General features: G+C 37.9%; 1 protein-coding gene across 2 annotated transcripts in view; it reads right to left on the minus strand.

Annotated features, from left to right (window-relative positions):
* The window catches only part of THSD4 (thrombospondin type 1 domain containing 4), a 351,408-nt gene that overhangs the window by 26,017 nt on the left and 305,904 nt on the right, over nt 1-19,487 (minus strand). For both annotated transcript variants that reach the window (XM_032990466.2, XM_032990467.2), the window contains 4 exons: nt 8,255-8,430; nt 4,569-4,665; nt 3,387-3,629; nt 496-625 (listed from right to left, as the gene is read on the minus strand). In XM_032990466.2, coding sequence (XP_032846357.2) covers nt 496-625; nt 3,387-3,629; nt 4,569-4,665; nt 8,255-8,430 — 646 coding nt within the window. The remainder of the gene's footprint in view (nt 1-495; nt 626-3,386; nt 3,630-4,568; nt 4,666-8,254; nt 8,431-19,487) is intronic.

Here is a 19,487-nt window from a genome sequence, read left to right on the forward strand (position 1 = left end):
TTGAGGAACTACTGAATTCCAGGAAAGAGAGGTGATGTTTATAAGGGGGCTGCTACGACCACTGTCAGCCTCATCTTTAAATATGATACCATGGAATGGACAGGTGGGTACTACAGCACACTGATCCAATATGGAGCGATACAACCTGCTGAGTCTCTCCTTTAGACAGATATATGCACAAGCCTGTCACTTAAAAAGAACGTACCCATAGAAAGATCATGCATAGGGTGCATGCCTGAACAATCACACAAATTTTGAGAAATTACTACACTCACTTGTTGCCAACTTCCCTTTTGTCTTCTCTGAATGCTATTGCTCCCTGTGAAGGGGAAGAAGGCCAACAACAACTAAGGACAAAATATGCACTACACTTTATGACCTAAGTGCATCGTACTTAGAAGTTCAAACTGGTTTCCTACTTAGAATAGCCTCTTCCACATGCAAAATCTCAGTGACACTGGCTTATTTCACTTGACTTAAATTGTAGTATCTTACAAAGCTGGACATGGGAAGAGGTTGCAGGCCTCCTCTTCTGGAACGGGTTTGGTGCTGCTGTCACAGTAACTCTCAGATACCTCCTCATGAGTGATTCTGTTGACGCAGTGGAAAACTGGGTACTGTGACCCTGAAATGAAGAAGAAAATTAGGTGATGCTTTGCAAAAGACTCTGCAGTCATAATAGCAGCATCCAACACAGATACAGAAAGGAAAAGTATAACTTAACAACTGGAAATATAGACTAAGATTTTATCCAAAATTTCCAAACAAGAGAGCTGAATGCCACACTGTTTACTTTGTAGTATTAAGGGAAGTCCTCAGTATATAGAAAGTACAGCATGGCATTGTAGGAAAGGCTGAAAAACACATTCTCCTTGGTCTGCGAGAGATCCTTATAGTGCAGAGAGTACAAATGTTAAGTATTCGGGCAATGTGAAAAAATACAGCCAAGTGGACACTGTAACACAGGCTTTAGAGGGGGAAAAATTTAGCAGTCATTCTGTTGTGCTTGTGGAAAGAGACTGAGCCTCCTTCCTTTAGAGTTACATGGTGAGTAAACACATGAGAATATTATCCACTGTACCTGGGTTTTGAAAAGATTCATAAGATAGAGCTTACAGGTTAAACATTACTGTAGACTACAGACTCACTAAAAATTACAACTCTCAGTATTTAATGCTCGGTATAGAATTCTATTACTGTTGCAAACTGACTACCAAAATGATGACAAGGAATGAAGTGCTAACATGCCTACTTGTATTTGGAAAGTGAAAAGTTGGAGCGCATTAACAAGTTTCCTGACACAAGTGATCAAGAAGCCAACCAGGAATGGTACTCTGCTAGAGTTGATACATAAAAACAAAGAAGAGGAAGTCAGGGATGTGAAAATCGGAGGCAACTTTGGCTGCAGTGACCAGGAAATGGTGGAGTTCAGAATTCTAAGAGGAGGGAGCAGGGCAAAAAGCAGGACCACAACCCTGAATTTCAGAAAAGCAGACTCAAACCACTGCAGAGATCTGCTTGGAAGAATCTCATGGGATAAAGCCCTAGAGAGAAGAGGGGTCCAGGAGAGCTGATTGATATTGAAAGACCACTCCTCCAAGCTCAAGAAAGGTTTGTCTCGACAAGTAAGAAATAGAGCAAAGGTGGCAGGAGGCCTGTTTGGGTAAGCTATAGGAGTTCCTAACTAAACTTCAACATAAAAAGGAAGTACAAGAGGTGTAAGCAGGGACAGCTGATCCCAGAGGAGTACAGAGATACTGTCTGATTGTGCAGGGATGGAGTTACGAAAGGCAAGTCCCACCTGGACTTGAGTCTGGCAAGGGATGTGAAAGGCAAGTCTACAAGTACATAAACAGCAAAAGGAAGGCTAGGGAAAATTTTCTTTGTAGTTCCTTTTAGGAAGTAGCATAAGTCTGCTGATTCTCTCTCTGCCATGTTTATACCATGAAAAGAGGCAGCAACCCCTCCTCTCACTGTGGTACAGCAATGGCACAGGACAGCTCCATGGTAATAGGAGCCATTTCGTTACAAGAGAAACAGGGCTCAGCCAAAGAGAAGTGGTGAAGGTCAACCCACAACTGCCTGTTCAATCACTTTAAGCTAGACCCGCTGACTTAAAAATTCAGTGATTTGAGTTATTTTAGGCTATCCTACCACAAGTAACTCCAAAGGACTAATTATTTATTGGTATTGAAGCCTGTTTAGTGCAGATACTCATAATTATGCAGAGAAAGAAATCACAAACAGGAAAATTAACTCTGAAAAAGAAGCATTTTGCTTAGGTTAGACCTAACTTTCTCCGACACAATGAAATAAGCACAAGTGGAATGCTATTCAACTCAACAGGTAGATATACAGTTTACACTTCCTCCCTCAATCTCTCCCTGGAATGCTTTCCTCCTTTTCCTAGGATGCTTTTCTTCTCAGATTTCACGCTTGTCATATTGCCTTCGAAAGGCATGGATGAAGTGTGATCATTCTGAATAAGACTGTATTTTTAAAGTAAAATTATACTGACTGACCTTGATGTTAACATATATTTCTGAATTTGGGGAAACACAGTGTACAACCTGAAGACAGAGTCATAAATGCCTAATTCACAGTGTTTGCAATCAGAAACAAAATTTTAAAACTAAATTCAGATGGTTTAAGCAAGCACTTCTTCAACAGACTTGTATTGCTCACACTCACACTGCTCTTGTCTGAAACACCTATGTCTGTCTAGGGAAGCTACCACTTTATCTCAGGAATGCACCCTATACAACAGTGTTTCTAGACCAAGCATCAGAAAGATTACAGAAAAGTGGTTTTCCACATTACTGGCAAGATAGGAGGAAGTGGGGAACAAGTTATCATTACAGTACCTTCATCTTTCCAAAGAATAGACTCCTCTTTTCCTTAGATAAAAATACACACCTGCACATTTACAAAAATCAAACTGCCACGCCTCTGAGTCAAAAGCAAAAAGAAGTCCCACCTTGCCTAGAAGATCTAGACAATTTGCACATTAAACTCAGCTGCTTCTTTGTAAATATTTGTGTCTAAAAAGAGTGTAGAAAGGGGCTAGGTTATAACACTTAAAGCTTACATACCTCAAACGTGGGTTTACTGAAACCTGCACTGTCAGTGACACTGATTCATAAGATTATTGACACTACAAGTCTTAGGCCACTGGGTTAAAGGTGAGTTTTCTCCAGCTTTCCATTTCTAATTATTCGCTTGAACTTTTCTTGTAAGATAACAGAAAACACCAGTTCCAGCAATGCTTTGGTGCACACAAGAGCTGCTGAACAGCAGTCACACCGCCTCCTCCCTCCACGCTTCTCTCCCATGCTGGTACCTTCCCATGTGATCTATTTTCTGCGCATGGTGTATGAAGCACTTACCTTTCCCACATGTAGTAGTGCACTCAGTTTTTCCAGTCTGTTTCCAGTTGTATTCTCTGTTTTGTCTTGGTGGTTGCACAGCAGGCACCTGGTTTTCTGGATGATGAGAAGGAAATCTTCCTGGATGAATAACTGGAAAAGTTCCAGCTGACTGTCCAGTGAGAGTGTCTGTCTCCCTGTGCAAATCCTCATCCTCTCCATTTGTACTTTCTGGCATTCCTAACTGACCGTTCAAGGGCTCCCCTGATGATGGACAATAACAAAAAAGTAAAATAATGAACCTCACTTGCAAATATCAGTCTGTTTTCATCCACTGACAATCACAACTAGAGCATCATCAAACTTGAAAGCAGCTTTAATCTGATATGCAGAGACCTCATATTAGTGTCCTGCAAAGACTGTGTTGTTTTAAACTAAAATAACCAAATGTCACCAAGCAAATACATTAAAAACTGAAGAATCTCCAAACACATTGCAGAGTTAATGCACCTGGTATCAAAAAATTTCCCAGAGAATTTTTTTTTTTTTTGTACCATGCTCTGTATTCTCTGCCTCCCCATGTCACAGCCCAGCTTCTTCTCATTTTGAACTGACTGCAAACACACATAGAAATTTGTCAAAGCAAGTCACAAACATTAAAAGTAGGACCAAACTCGCTCGCAGATTTTCTACTGTCCTTCAGAACTTCTTATCAGTACACACAGAACATATCCACAGCTCAGTCAGGAGCACGAGCTGTCCAGATTCTAGCTTGGGAAGGCAACAGTTATGTGTTTGGTCCTCTCCAGTTGGGAGAGAGAAACTGCAAAGGGTTGTTTTAAATTATCTCAAACTCTGAGGAGAAAAATCATGTTCTATTTAATTTCTGAGACGTGGTTACAACACTCCAGCTCATGCAAAGCCATGGTTAACATTTTAACAACACAATTACTGAAAGTAGAAATATGTGATCAGATTCCCTACTACAGTATAAATAACCCCTGCCAGTATTAATTCACTGAAGTTACCAAATCTGTGCAGACTTCTCTTTCAACATTCTGGTGAAATGATGTGGGAGAGGCAAAATTCTGTGTCTCTCCCACATCAATGGCAGCATTTACACTGAATGTAATGGTATGAATTTCTCCATTAGCTTATTGGGTAACAAAATGTATTTAATAATAGGAAATAATGGCATGTTACCTGGCCTCCTGTGAGCAAGCAACTGAGGACTAATGACATTGTCTCCTGGAATGATATATTCATAATGTATACCTGGGTTAGGCTGCTGATGTATCATCTAGAAAGAAAAACAGCCATATAGTCACTTCTTCCACTTGTTATATTACTAATGCTTAAATATGTACTTGAACTGATCACTATGTAATTATTTATCATTGGTCAGGACAGAAACATTGGTTAATGACTGCCTCCAAAAAATGCAATAAAAAAAAGTATTTGTTTCTGAAAAAAAATAAGAAAGTACAAGTTACTATGCTTGCAAACTGAGCTAGTTTGTGATGGCAGAGAAACCGTTTCTCAAAATCTTCTCTGAAAAATGCAAAACTGACATGCTCAGGCCAAGGTGCAGCTCTGGGCTGCACCAGCCACAGCCTGACCACTCGCCAGCTTGGGCAGCAGAGGCTCACCCCAGGCCACAGCAGCAGAAGACAGCCCTAAGGTCACCAAAACACTCTCTGATAGAAGGAGCTAGACAGATTCCTGAGGACACATATGCAAGGAAGAAACAAAGCAGAGAGAAATAAATACCACTGACTGCAATCTATGTATCTATCCAACTGCCTTTTTTAAGGTTTATCAGTTGTACTTGAACAGAACACATGCAGACAGTGCACATGTGTTATCCTGAGTGTACCATCTCACAAACCAAAGTGTTCCTTTCATCACTGTGCAGGTACCTCTGCATCACTCAGTGGCAACTCATCAATCAACTATCTAAAATTACTAACATTATGCTGCTCTCACCATGAGCATTGCTCAATAAAGATCAAGTGACAAAATTACAAAGACCCACATACTTGTTACAGCAGCTGAAGAGCATCCATGCAACCCTTCTGCATCCTTCCGTGTTAATTTGCAACTGAACGAAGATGTGATGTAAGTGCAAACAGGCTCCTACTGCTTTACAGCTAGCCACAACAACTCTATCGAAGTGTTCTTTATGAAACACAGACAGGAACCATAGGCCTTTCTCCTTTAAATGTGAAAATGAAGCTGAGTGGTTTCAGAACACTGCTGCACAAGCTGATGTGAGCTGACATGAGCATGCCTCTGAAAGTCAGTGTCACTCCTTGTGTGCTTGTTAAGCGTTTAGGCATAGTAAGACCTGAGCAAGATGTGACTTCATGAAAGCTTTTAAAAACTGTTAGCAGCACACTCCACGCCCAACTGGCTTGTATTATGTTGCTGCTGCCAAGAGCCTGAGCACACTCACACTAGAAATGCAGGGATACCATCAGCTGCTAATTTCACTAGTTTAGCTTTGATAACTTCAGTACTGCTTCTACTGACACTGCTGTTTTACAAGTCCTGAACTCTCTGTGGGGAATGGCCTGGTACAAGACTCAGATTACACTTAAAGTACCTTTTTAAATAAAAAAAAAACCAAACCAAACAAACACCAGAGCTTGCACCAACTCTTTGGTTGTGACAAACCATCGGTCAAAAAAGAATAAAGTCATACTATGCCAATGGCTTGATGACCCAGCAGAGCACACTTATGCTTCAAGGTTGCACTAAATTTGCCACACTAAGTAACACCAACTAGTGATTCAGACTTTTGGTTTTCCTTGTGTCAAAATCACTTTTTGCTTGCCAAATATAATAGCTGTTCCTCTAAACTCTGCCCCTCAGAGACCATTCACTTTTCTGAACCATCTAATAATACACTGCCTGTAATACTTTTTGTAAGAGTCAGTCCTTCCCATGTCACTGTTATCCAAAAAGTACACTGTCATTGTGTCTGGTCCTGAGAGAACTGAGCACTGTGAAGCTGACTTCAGCAGAAGAGTACCCCCCACCTTCCAGAACCAGGACCCTGTTCTTAAGATGTTTCCAGAAGCATCTTTCCAGTGGTTCCCATTTTTTTTCCATCATATTTCTCAAGACAACTGACAGGCATATGTTATAAAGAGCTTAACTGATGAAGTCCCTATGAAGATATTGTCACAACTTTCCTGCAGGAAAACACCTGGAATTACACAATAGTTTTGCTTTTAGTTAGTGGACCTAAATCTTTGTAGCAATGTATACTTCACACTTGGACAAAACTTTCATATCTTTTCACCTTGATAAACAGAACCTGATGTAACTTAGAAAGCTTTTTCCTCTACATTTTTAGAGTTGAAGAAAGACAGCATGATCTCAGGAAAAAGGAAGAGAAAGCCATTTGCAGTTCCCATCTGAAAATCTCTTATTTTCCTACACAAAGCATAAAGATCGTGAGTATGGATGAAAAGAGAATTACATGATTCAGGAACTGCAAGACAAATCTGAAAAAAGACATCTGTATCTTCGCACCTACAAATTTCAAAGCCAAGAGAGCCTGTGGCATACTGATGATTGATTTTCCTTCATCTATCACTATCCATTTTTATCTTCCCATACCATATTGAAAAAGACACTAAACTATTAGCTCATAATGAATTGCAGTATTCCTCATATCTACAAGTAACATCTCAGATAAGAGCCCAGTCAAATTAGATGTGGCAATCCATAGTAGCAGCCACAGAGAAAAACTGACAAAGCTATGCCCATCACACCAGACTTCTTATATTCATTGCAAAAGTAAAAAAAAAGAAGAGACTAAGTCTAAACTAAAACATTAAAATATGGTAAATTTAAGCATAAGAGTATTTTTTAGTATTTGGTAACCATTTAATCTTCCAGGCTTTTGCCAGTCTGACATTTCAATCAATCAGAAATTATCCAAAAAGAAGTAATGTTTGTGTAACTGTTACACTGCTTTATTAAGATACCACATAGCAGATGCAGAATAACTTCGCCAACACCTAACTTTTTCCCAGCTGAGTAATCAGGGTAGTTACTATTAACTTTTCTATGAAACAACACAGTACACTCACTTTTCCACCCCATATTGCACTTAAGGGCAAAAAAGCCATAGCTGGATGAAACAACCATATCACTAATCTAGTTTTTCCAACGATTAGATTTTACCATGTGAAAGTGTATAATCTCAGAACACACCTTTTATCTTTAAATAAATTGTAAATAATCCCAGTTATATTTTTTATTGCAGTATGATGCAGTAGAAACCTGTCCCATCTAAAGTAAACAGCTTTTTTCAGTGATACCCCAGTCCTAGCCAGAATTTGTCTTCTTTTTTCCTTCCTCAAATGGCTATTACCTACGGTCTCCTAGAACAGCTTTGTATTACAACTGCCCTGCTTCAAATCCCACATTCCACAGTTATTTGGAGTTATGTTTCTTTTAAAGGAAACAGAGATGGTATCACTCTGTGAAAGGCCTTGTCAGATTTTGCTCCAGTTCACTGTAAAATTAAACTATACCAAATTTACTTGAGTAGTAAAGTATCCAGAGAAAACGCAGTTCACAAAAAAACCCTGAACATTTGCATGCTTTCTCTTTATTTTACTGAATAAGTAAAATTGGTTTTACTTCATCAGTAAAGTCTGAGAGAAAAAGGCTTTATTATTATTTACATTTCATGTGATTTGGAGCAAGATGGGAGTAACAGCAAGCAATAGTAAAATATCAAAAATACTGCTTCAAAATTAAAGGAACAAAACAGTAACAAAGTATTGGTACAGAATGCAATTTTAGTGTTGCATGTTAACAATTAACTTAATTTTTTTCTATCCAGATTAATCTAAATACAAGAAACTTACATAGACATCAAGGACTTCATTTGTTGGACCATCAGCTAAAAACGACTCTCCTGCAGTGCTGGAGATTTCATTTGGGCGTTTATAAGTGAACATTGTCCCACCACCTTCATATCTCCCTGGTCGATCAATTGCCCAGTTTCCATTGATGATGGACCGTCCTGATCGACTCCGCAACGCTGTAGAGGATGGGGACAGAAACACAAGGCCTTTGATCAGAGGAAATCGCCTTCACATCCTGGTGCCCAATCAAGTCCCCAAAGGTGCATTACACTGTTGGGTGTTCTCTGATGCCAGGGGACAAAGCTGTGTGGCTGCTGAAAAGAACAGTTATACTAGCAGTTGTGCAAAAAAGTGCCAAGCTTAGAAAACTTTGTCCAAACACTTGGTATGTTTATGCTGCAAGAGAAGAAAGAAAAATCAAAGATAGCTTGGAAACCTTTTTCAACACAGTTTCTCATAGGTTGTCATGTGACTCAGCCAGCAGCATCCACATAACACTCATGGATGCCGAGGAAGTGGTTTTCCTCCAGTTCCTTCCCATTGAATCGACTGTTTAGTGATTTACACAGAACAAACCATACAGGCAGATACAGAAAACAGTATATTGTACAATCCAGAATCACCAAACAATTTAGGAACATATTAATATCCTGGGTTGCCAAATATTCCAGTTAGTCTTCATGAAGCCATTTGGCTACTCCTTCCACTTCCTTTTCAGAACATCTGCAGAGCCCTGATCTGCAGCACTGTTTGGAATGACAAGCTCTCTGAAAATGCTAATAGGGTTTCTTGCATGAGGAAAAGTGACTTTGCAAATCAGATACTAGCCAGGGAAGGATAAAATATGCATTTGATATCCAGTTGTGCAGTGCATTCCCTTTGCCATCAAGGGCAAGTCACTGATTTCTAGGTCCCTCTGTTCCTTTTTGTTCCTACTTCTTTTATCTGTCTATGTGGCTACAATATTAAGTCCTTAAGGTCAGAAACTCCTGCCACATACATGTGCATAATTTTATACAATATTGCAGTTATATATTTTAAAATATAGTAATATCTTGAGGCTGAAACCACATCAGACATTGTTTAAGTACAAAGAAAAGACAAGACTCTTTCCCTAAAGGGTCTACTCAAAGATTTTTGATTTTATTACAAAATAATTTGCTTTCAAATACAGACTTCAAACCAGACAACAAAATCTACTAATATCCTTGGCTGTATATTGCTTGCCAATTTACTTTTTAATGCAAATTCAAGGTACAAGCTCTGAACTTATAAAAATTTAGGGTTGACAACCCAGTTATTTCAGAGACTGTTTCTTCTTTGTCCTGTCACAACAACTGCGATACTCAGTTAAAATGCTCTCAGGATTATACACAACTGCTTATGCTGCTGGGAAAAAAATTAAAAGCCCACATGCATGGCCTAAGTGATGGGAAATTAAATTTTGGCCATTAATTCTAAAGTAATAGACATTAGCGAAGAAACTTAAATTGTTCCTACATATTCCAGATATCTGAATTAAATGAATGAATTAATAGAAGCAGTCTTTCTCCTTTTGCTGCAGGCTTCTCGGTGAAGAACATCAGTGTAACTGTGTGGTGAGAAACTACCATAAAATGTCATTGTAAACATGCATTATGTTAAGATAAAAAAAGACAGCAATAGAGGACCACACTGCAAAAAAACCCCAACCCACCTTTAAAAATATTAGATTGTGGAAACAATTCAAGTAAAACCATTTGCTCTTCTGCTCAAAACTCCTCTACCTTAGACTAAGTGCCTGGTGCTGCTTAAGCAGATGGACAGGTACTTGGAAAAAGTTGATACCATTGCATATCTCCTGAAGACAGTTCTCAAAAATGTGCTCTCATTCCCATGACAGTAGCTATTATGCATATTATTAGACTTAAGATAACTGCCTGATTAATTTTCTGCTCCTCTGTACTCACCCTGTTCCCAGAATTATTGTCTGATCTTAAATGACTCAGGGCCCCATTTGGTTAAAACTGACCAGAAAGTCTTTCTAGACCTTCTCAACATTCAAAATAAAGTAAGTATCTGTAATTTGGCCATCTTAAGATGATTTAGCTGAAATATAATAAATATTAACCTAAGAAATAAAATAACTCACTCTCTGTCATGAACTCTCTGTGTTAAAATAACTGTAGTGATGAAAGGAAAATGTCCCGGATCAGTCACAGTGAGGTAATGGTGAGTCAGTAAAAGAGTATTACATGTACAGATCCACTGCAGAGGTTAGAGAAATAATATGAAAAATCGTAATATACTTCCAGCTACCAAGTTAGGTTGGAACAAAATCAGTTTTCCAGATATTTTTAGTTACCTAAATTAGTAACAAGAATCATTAAATCTACAGTGGAAAAGATTTCAAGACTTCCAGAACTTTTCATCTCATAGTAAGTTCACACTATGCAAGAGAAGCTTCTTCTCGTGGCATTTTCCAAAGTCTTAATTCTGGGAAAAGCCAAAAAAATTTAATTATGAAAGTTTGCATAAACTCAATGAAGAAATACATTCAGCTTGAGCTACAGGGCAAAGGTTCATATCACATCTTAATTGATCTCATTATTATTATTACAAAGTAATGCAACAAAAAGGACAAAAAGAAAGCGAGCAGTTAAATAGGAACAAATGGCAACTGCCTCTACAAGATACGTAATTTACACTGTATTCATGTTAATGTGTCAGCATTGCCATCATTACACATGTGGAAGTGTAATATACCATCAGACAGCATCATTTAAAGTTACTCCAAAACATGAAAAGAAAAGCAGAGTCTTTGATTTACTCAGCTTGCTTAAATACTTCTGAATATTGACAAAATAAATGCAAGAAAAAGATTCAAGTACTTGCAATAGATGTAATAATTAAAGTAAAATCAATAGCTTAGCATTAAATACTAATATAAACATTTTAGACACGTATAGAAAAAAACCCTGAATTTTATTGATGAGTGTTTAGCATGGATAGATGGTTTTTGAACATCTACTGTAAAAATGCTAGACAGTTTTCAAGGGTAACAATTCTGGGCAGCAAAGTATTTACAGGGAAAACTTACAGTGAAATTTTTGAACAAACCATCAGTGTGGATTTGAATTTGGTAGATGGGTAAGGAAAGGAACAATTTTGTATAACTATGTGAAGGACAACTATCTGAGCAACCTCTACAACAATCAGCAACATTGTGCAAGGTAAAATAAGAGTTTGCAATTTGTTTATCCTCATGTTCCTCAAACGTAGGTTTTGATAGGTCATTGATGTACATGTTCAGTTTTAGTCTACCCAATGTTAAACACTTATTACATAAAATAGCTCCAGTCTGGCATTGCAAATTTATGAAATAGATGCTAAAAGCTTTGTGTAATCCAGAAAGAATACACATGCACTATTCCCAGCACAATGTCCCACCTGTGCTTCAGAAAACTGGAAACATCCCAATCCATATAAGCCGTTCAATATATTTTGTAATCTTATTGCTGAATGACTCCTATTTTTTTAACCACTTCATATCTGAAGAGAAATGCTTTAGGTGCGGGTCTACTACCTCACTATCCACAGCACATTTTAACCTGAAATTGCATAGGCGTGTTACCAATAATAAAACGAAACCTCTTAAAACTGGCAACAGCACTGATATTCAGAGTAATACGGTATATTTATTTTTTGTCCTAAGGCCTTTTTGTCTGAGAGAATAGTGTCCTAAGTCCTACTTAATTGCTTTAGAAACCACATAAAGACTGTTGACTGACAGAATCAAAGTTATTTCCCATATACTAAAATTACTAAGTATCTCTCATTTGGTCCTGACCCAAAAAGAGAGAAGCAGAGAGTAGTTCCTCTGGTCAGTGGTAAACAAAGTGAAGGCTTGTGCTGTTGAAGTTAATTGCAAATGTCTCACTGGTAATTTAATCCAGTGAACCTTGACAAGCTGCAGATGCACTCAAGATACAACTCAAAGATGGATAAAACATGGCTAAAAATTACTCAATAAATTTTCTCAACAGAGACAACTAGAAAAGGTGAGTGGGTGAGATGGATGGGGCTCTCAAGCTGCATTTGTTCTGCAGCTGCCAATTAAACCAAAACATCTCATAGGCAAAGTGTAGCAACTATCTTATTTTTATACCTTGGCACAATTTTTACTTGACAACACCTTTGGAGCATATTTTTGGGTTTTTTTTACTTTAATAGGCATTTTTTCTTAAATTCTGTTGCTATTTAAGTTGAATTAAAGTATTAGAATATTTTGGTTAAACTATTTTAGAAACAACAATGCCTTCCCAGCATCTTAAAAGAATGTGCCCAGAAAGAACCTCAGTAAATAATATGACTGCTTCTGAATAAGAACTGTGATGAAAGAACTGAAACACACACACAGCTTCCACTATTTATTTTTCCTGTATGAAAGTACATTATATGGAGCTTTCAGAGACAAATCTAAGATATTCACACACTGGTTTATAAAAATCAATGCAGAATGGTACATCCTGTACTGAACCATAAAGATACCCTTTGGTGAAATCTCTTGTGAGAGAAGTCAGTCAGTTTTGTGGTAAAAACAGTGCATAACTTGGCAGTGGGGAACGTAACAGTAAGAGAGACTTGGAAATGGCGAGTTTGCTGGAAATGTCCAACGAATGGACTGCATCAAGCTGGCCATTAACTCTGAACAGCACATGCTTACAGCCTGTTGACCAGCTGCCATACCACAAGTCTAACTCCTAAAACCACTGGCTACTTCTGAACGTGTATAGATTGTAAACTTCTCTCTCCAACTGAAAACAACTTCAGATACTTCAGTTTTACAAAACACAGCTTGCCTTCATGCCTGTCAGCCTTGCAGTATGGTATGCACAATGTTTTAGATCAATAAAGAAAGAGCATACTGACCACAATCTAAAAATACTTTTGAGTCATAGTATACAGCTATTAGGCTACTTGAAATATCTCTGATGCATAAAGAGAAAAAAAGCCAAATGAACTAGGGACTCAATAATCTACAGGTTTAAAATAATGAACTATGCACCAGTTCAAATGGATTTTCTGAAGTAACTCCTTTTCAAAAGCATAGAGATTCGCTCATTATTAGAACACACCTTAGTTACAGAATATTTAGGAGAAATTTGGCACACTTCTTGTGAACTGAATTATGTATTGTGTTCCTCTGACCTTTTGAATTCAAACTACTGTCGAGGTCATGGCAAAGCTCCCACAGGACTCTCAGCTTAATTCAAGAAATATTAGTAGGGCTAAGAATCTCGTAATCGGTGAGAATCAAATGATCTTTAACAGTCTGATCCTACAAAACCCTTATTCTAGAGCCAGCTGAGAATATTAGAAAATGGTCAGCAGTTCACTGACGGGGCCCTAAATTACTATCAGATTGTATACACTCAATCGGAAAACAGTATCTCTGCAGGGGAGACTCCTTCACCTCTTGCACTGCATCTGGTTTCTTCACTGGCAACCAAGACAGGGTAAGGCTACAGTTCTACGACAAAAATGGGGCATCTTCTAACTGTGCCTAGCTGAGACAAACTGTTGCTGAACTTTCAACCAATTTGGAAATTCTAAGCCATTACTGGTCACTTTAACAGTGTCAGAAAGGACTCAAACTGGAGAGTGGGATTCTCCACTGGGAAGTACTATATGACCTTACATAATCCTAATGCAGCAGAATAATTTCTAATACAAGCTTTAGGACAAAAAAACCTCTGTGTATGCCTCCACTATTTCAGGGAGGAGGACCAGAAGCAAACATTATACAAAAGCATAGTATGATTTTTCATGTGTTTTTTAGATCCTGACTGAAACCAAGAGTAAGCTGAATCCTGTGGTATTTCCAGTCCTTTTTCAAAGTTTAGGAACCAGAAACTTCTGCACAAACATCTAAATTTGAGATACTTATTCAGATTTTGAGCTGTGAAGCATCTGAAATTTTGGTTTTGTCTTTCTGTACAGTTACCAAAAATAGTGTAATAGACCCTTAACCTTACAAATCTTAATAATTTTTTCACCTAGTAGTAACTTAAAAATCTACTTTTTAGAAATGCAACAAAAATCTTTCCTTACAGCTTTGAATAGCTTGGATGCATGCTTGTTTCCCAAAGATATTGTTGCATGTTATCCATAAACTGAGTAGCAGTCATAACACTGCCTATTAAGCATGACACAGTGTTATTGTTAACAGTAGCATTCAAGTAATTGCTGAAGTATTTTCATAATACGGAATATATAAAAATGGAGCTGAAAATAGCAGATGTGCAATACTGTTACAAGGAAATTATAATTCAAGTATATTTATGACATTTTCTTTCTTATCTAAAATTTTAACAGTAGACTTCACATCAACATTATGCTCTTCAGCATATTCCTGCTCAAGTTTTTCTGATATTCTACTTAGGGAGCTATCATATAATATAAAAGAGATCCTGCTTCATATGAAATAAATTTGAATCAGTGAATCACATTAAACTAATTTTGCCAAGATGGTCCTGAGATTCTACTTTGGCAGGCTTTTTCCTTCTACACTGACACAGTCAAAAAAAGCCAGTACAGGAGATTCCTGCTCTGCTGTGTCAGGTCTAATGTACTGTTGTTTCAGTTGTGTGGGAACGGACCTCTTCTGGATGCATTTCCTAAGGAGCCATCTTTTTTTTTTTTTTTTCTTTAAACATGATCTAATAAATTTGTATCGATTGGAAGACAGCATATAACCTTTACTGTTAGAATGGAAATCGATTACTTTGTGGTAAGTTAGAACAGGTGAATGAGAAATCAACTGAGCTGATGGAAAATTTATCTTTAGGCTCCATGACTGATTATAAGCTGGCTTTTCTGAATCTGCAGTTTCGCACTGCAGACCTACATTATATATAGATATCACAAAACAATCTTCATTATTAATATGAGATGAGTATGCTGGAATCCAATTCCTTCAGGCTTCATTTACTTTTTGCCATTCATCTTGCCTGGCCACTTTTCTACAATGCCTGCAGCAGGTTTAATGAAAACAGCACAACACACATTTTAGGAAACAGAGCAGCACAAGGGAAATCTTGTGGTTCAGAAGGACACAGGAATTGAACAGCAGAATAACACACAAAGTCAAAATTGTGGGGGTTTTGCTTTATAGAGCTTCAAAAAGTCTTTTCATATTCTTACACATGATTAATTTCTTTCTTGAAGAAGGTAGGGCATAACTAAGGTTAAAGTTACAGAGCGGCAGCTTCAGAACTTGAGCTCTTATAAGGCTTAACAAGAATTTCAGTCTTATGCCAATGAATAAGCATGGCTTGAATTTTTAGCAACATATTTCCTACCATACCTCAGTAACATTAGGAAATACCCTTCACTGGCAATAGCAGTAAACCAAGTATTCAGAAATAACAAACAACATTCAGGACCAGTAGTCTCCAGGAGGGATACATTTCCAATGTAGTATGTGATATTTTAACAATGCAACTCCCACTGAACCTGCAGATTATAGTATTTGGCTTAGTTATATAATCTCAGTTAGAATCTGGTTCTTGTATTTCAGGAGTTGATCTGACTGGCTGCTAATGGCTCTGAATGTGATAGCAGAGCTTTCTGGCACAACTCTGCTGAGCATTAGTTAGCCCGGCACAGAAACTCAGCACACATTTGGCATAAATCCTATGGGTGGGTAAATGCAACTGAACTATCTTCTAATCTAGACACTACTCCAGTCAGAAGGGCCAGATTAGTGAAATGCACATGTGCAAATACCCTACTCTCTTCTCCAGCTGGCATAACAAAAAATGTTTTGTACCTCCTTGCACTCCTGACAATTGCCAAGGACTGGAATAGTAAAGTTAAAACAGCTAAATTAAAATAGCTAAATTAAAACAGCAGACTGTGATATCTCTGCAGAAAAATAGCACTGTATCTCATGCGAATCAAAAGCTGAAGTAGAAAGAATTATAACTGCTTCTTTTGTTTGCTAAATAGCTTTAATTCCTCACAAAGAAAAACTGGAGCTAATGAATGTTCCTAAACTGTTTCAAATTTCAAGTGGAATTTCTCAAGAATTTCGGATGCTCTGCATGGTAAAGTTGCATACTGTAACTCAAAACACACAGATCTGCAAGCTGCAAAGCACTGTTGGGTCCCCTAGCTTAGATGTGAATTCCTCTGGCTCAGTGTCTGTCATGCCCACTCTCAGGAGGGCTTTTGAACCTAGTGCCTGATTTCAGACAAGTCTGACAATGGTGCTGAAGTCTCAAATACAACATTTGAACAAATGCTGACAACAAGACAGAGGAGAGATCCAAAATATTTTTCCCCTGCTGAAAAGCTGGTTACAGCATGAGCCACGGCTGCCTGTAACACCAGGCCAGCCAGCTGGCCCAGCAGCGTAGGAAGAACTTAGAACAAGGGCCAGCACACAAGGTAGGTCTCAACAGGGCACTGGCACCGAGACGGAAGTTACTAGACCAAAGAGAGACCACAGGTTATTATGGGTGGGAAAAGATTGGCTTTGATTAATTTAGTAGCCATTATGGTAGGGATACAGAAGCTTTGATCAATTCAGTGGCTGTTACAGTAAGGATACAGGCCACAAACTAAACCAGTCATACTTACGTTCCCCTGTCTACATTCAGCCCTGAAAAAACGTTCAATTCTTCACTTATTCTCTCTTCCATTAAAAGCTGACAACAGCACAGTAAACCTTGGTCTCCAGCTTAAAACAACATTAATTTATTACAGATCTTCCTGAGTATTTGGCTCTTAGCAAATTAAAATAATATATACACTACTGAAAGGCTGCCTACATTTACCTGAGAACACTTCGGCAGAAGATGAATTCCTGGCACAATAAATTGGGTGGTCAAAGGAAAGCTGGAAATAGAGCAAGTCAATTCAGCATTGGTATCCACTTTCTCATAAACCATTTTTTGGTTGTAAGGGCTTGAGGCAGTCTTACACATGTTATTGTTTATGTCAGTCTGCACATTTAAAGATAAAAAAGATGCTCTGGGACAGAACTGATTTGATATTTATTTGACAAAGCTATCAAACCATGTGAAACCCACAACTGACACCTGGAGGTAGGCCCAGAAACCTGTAGCCATGACAAAAATGGAAATCATCTCATTCTATTGATGGTTTTTAGAGGTCCAAGTACAACAACGAATATGACTGAATTACTTCATGAAAAGCAGCACAGGATTATAGCAAATACAAATCATTTTAGTGTATCACTTCATATTCTATCATTGTTCTTTATTCCCAAGACACCTAATAAGCTAATGAAACAAACATTTTCTCTGATCAAACTTTTTTATGGAAACACACAAAAAAATTATGTATTTGCAAGTTGTGAGTCTATCCCCAGATCACTAAGTAAGTCTGTCTAATTAATGGCAGTATTTTGTCTGCATCATAGATAAAACAGTGGAGTCCAGATTCTGAATAGATAATCAAAGAAAATGAGTTAAGTATCACCAGTAAAAACTTATTATTTTGTCATCAGGAACTAAATTAAAGTTTTTCCAAGATCATGTGGGAAAGAATATATAAATAACAAGAAAGTTGTTTTTTTTCCTTCTTTTACCAAGAAGTTATTTATTTTCTCCCACCTACACTGTGCAAGTAGATCTCCTGCAAATTGCTCTGCAGACAGTTGTATTTCTCAAGTCTGATCTTCTAGACCTTCTGCTTCCGGTCCCATCGGTCTTCTGATCAATACACTGAGCAGGAATTGTTATATGCACAGACTAATACAGGCTCAGATTTTCTGGAGGAACTGGAGGAGTCTCAGTAGAAACAACAGGACCAGTTTATGCTCCTAAACCACGCAATATGACCACAATTAATTTATCATGCGGAACTTTAAATATTCAACACTTCAGAAGCAAATTTCTTATTTCTTCTTTACAATTCTACCTTAGAAAAGAAAAATCCTTGTCTGTATGTCTTTGATTAATTCATATTAAAGTTTGTTAAGTTCTATCTTCTTCCTTTAATGGAATTTCTCCAGTATCACCTTTTCAGAACTATAAAAAGTGATTAGCTATAGCCTTAATTTACATTTAAACAAAAAATTGTATCGTCCAGAATGTATTTTTTCTGCATTTCAGACAGCATTTTTTACACTGTTTAGATTAACAGCAAATTTAGTTTTTTGTAGAAGTACATCTAGTACACCTAGTTTCATGATTAGCTGGGAACGTTTTCCCATATTTGAGATAAATAAGTGTGTCTTTTTATGAATGTTATGAGTAAAGAGCTTGTTAAATATCTACTCTCCCAAAAATCATTTAAATGGGTTTTCTGTTATAAACACAAACTAAATAATTATTGTAATGGCAACAGGTTAAACATGTCTAGAAAAACACTTAATGCTACTACATAGTATAGATTCCTACCAGTGTACAAAGTCTTTAACTTTATATGACCTATTTCAACCTGATCCAAGTAAAAAATAGGAGTTTTATCAGGGAGAGGGTAAACATAGAGAAATCAATCATCTTAATCCAGTTCTCTGTGGGCTAGACCATAATGACTGCCATAATTTAAAGTGGTTACATTCACAGGCCACTGCCAAGTCATAAATCAAAGTCACAGATATTTCTATGCACATCATATTCCGCTGAGCGAGTACCTTAAGAAATCCCCTCCCATAGCCTAACACACTAACAGAGCAAGCTACCACTTCTTCAGTGGGTAAGCTGTTTATCTGCATATACTGTGATCCATAAATGCCTCGTAGTGTAATTCTGCAAACAAATTTGACTTTAAGTGCCAGCTCGGGATCAAGTGCCGCTCTAACACATTGGCTGAGAGTCTACGATCCTGCTGGGAACCAAACGAGATCAAAGTGGCTGGAACTGTCTTGGAGAATGTTCATGCTGTATCAGGGAGCCAGTGCCAGCACAAAGCCTGACTGCACTCTCTTCTGCAATGTAACCCAAGGGTGAAAGTATGCTGGCTCTTGGCTTTAAAACAGGAAAGAACAAGGCTTGGGCAAAACTCTGCTGTACTGTGTTGTAATTTCTGATGAACAATTCCCTCTCCTTCTTCCCTCCTCCACTATAGTCTATAGCCCAAGTTACCCAGAATCAAGGATCCAAGATCTCCTTCTGCTCAGTGCCCTTCTTCATTCAAGTTGACCTCTGTGTACACAGCACTGAAAATGAAGTTTGTCAGGTGACTTCCCTGTAGCATGGAGGTCACGGGCAAAGCGTTC

The sequence above is a fragment of the Tyto alba genome, unplaced genomic scaffold, assembly GCF_018691265.1.
Source record: "Tyto alba isolate M040663 unplaced genomic scaffold, T.alba_DEE_v4.0 Super-Scaffold_41, whole genome shotgun sequence".
NCBI lineage: Eukaryota > Metazoa > Chordata > Aves > Strigiformes > Tytonidae > Tyto > Tyto alba.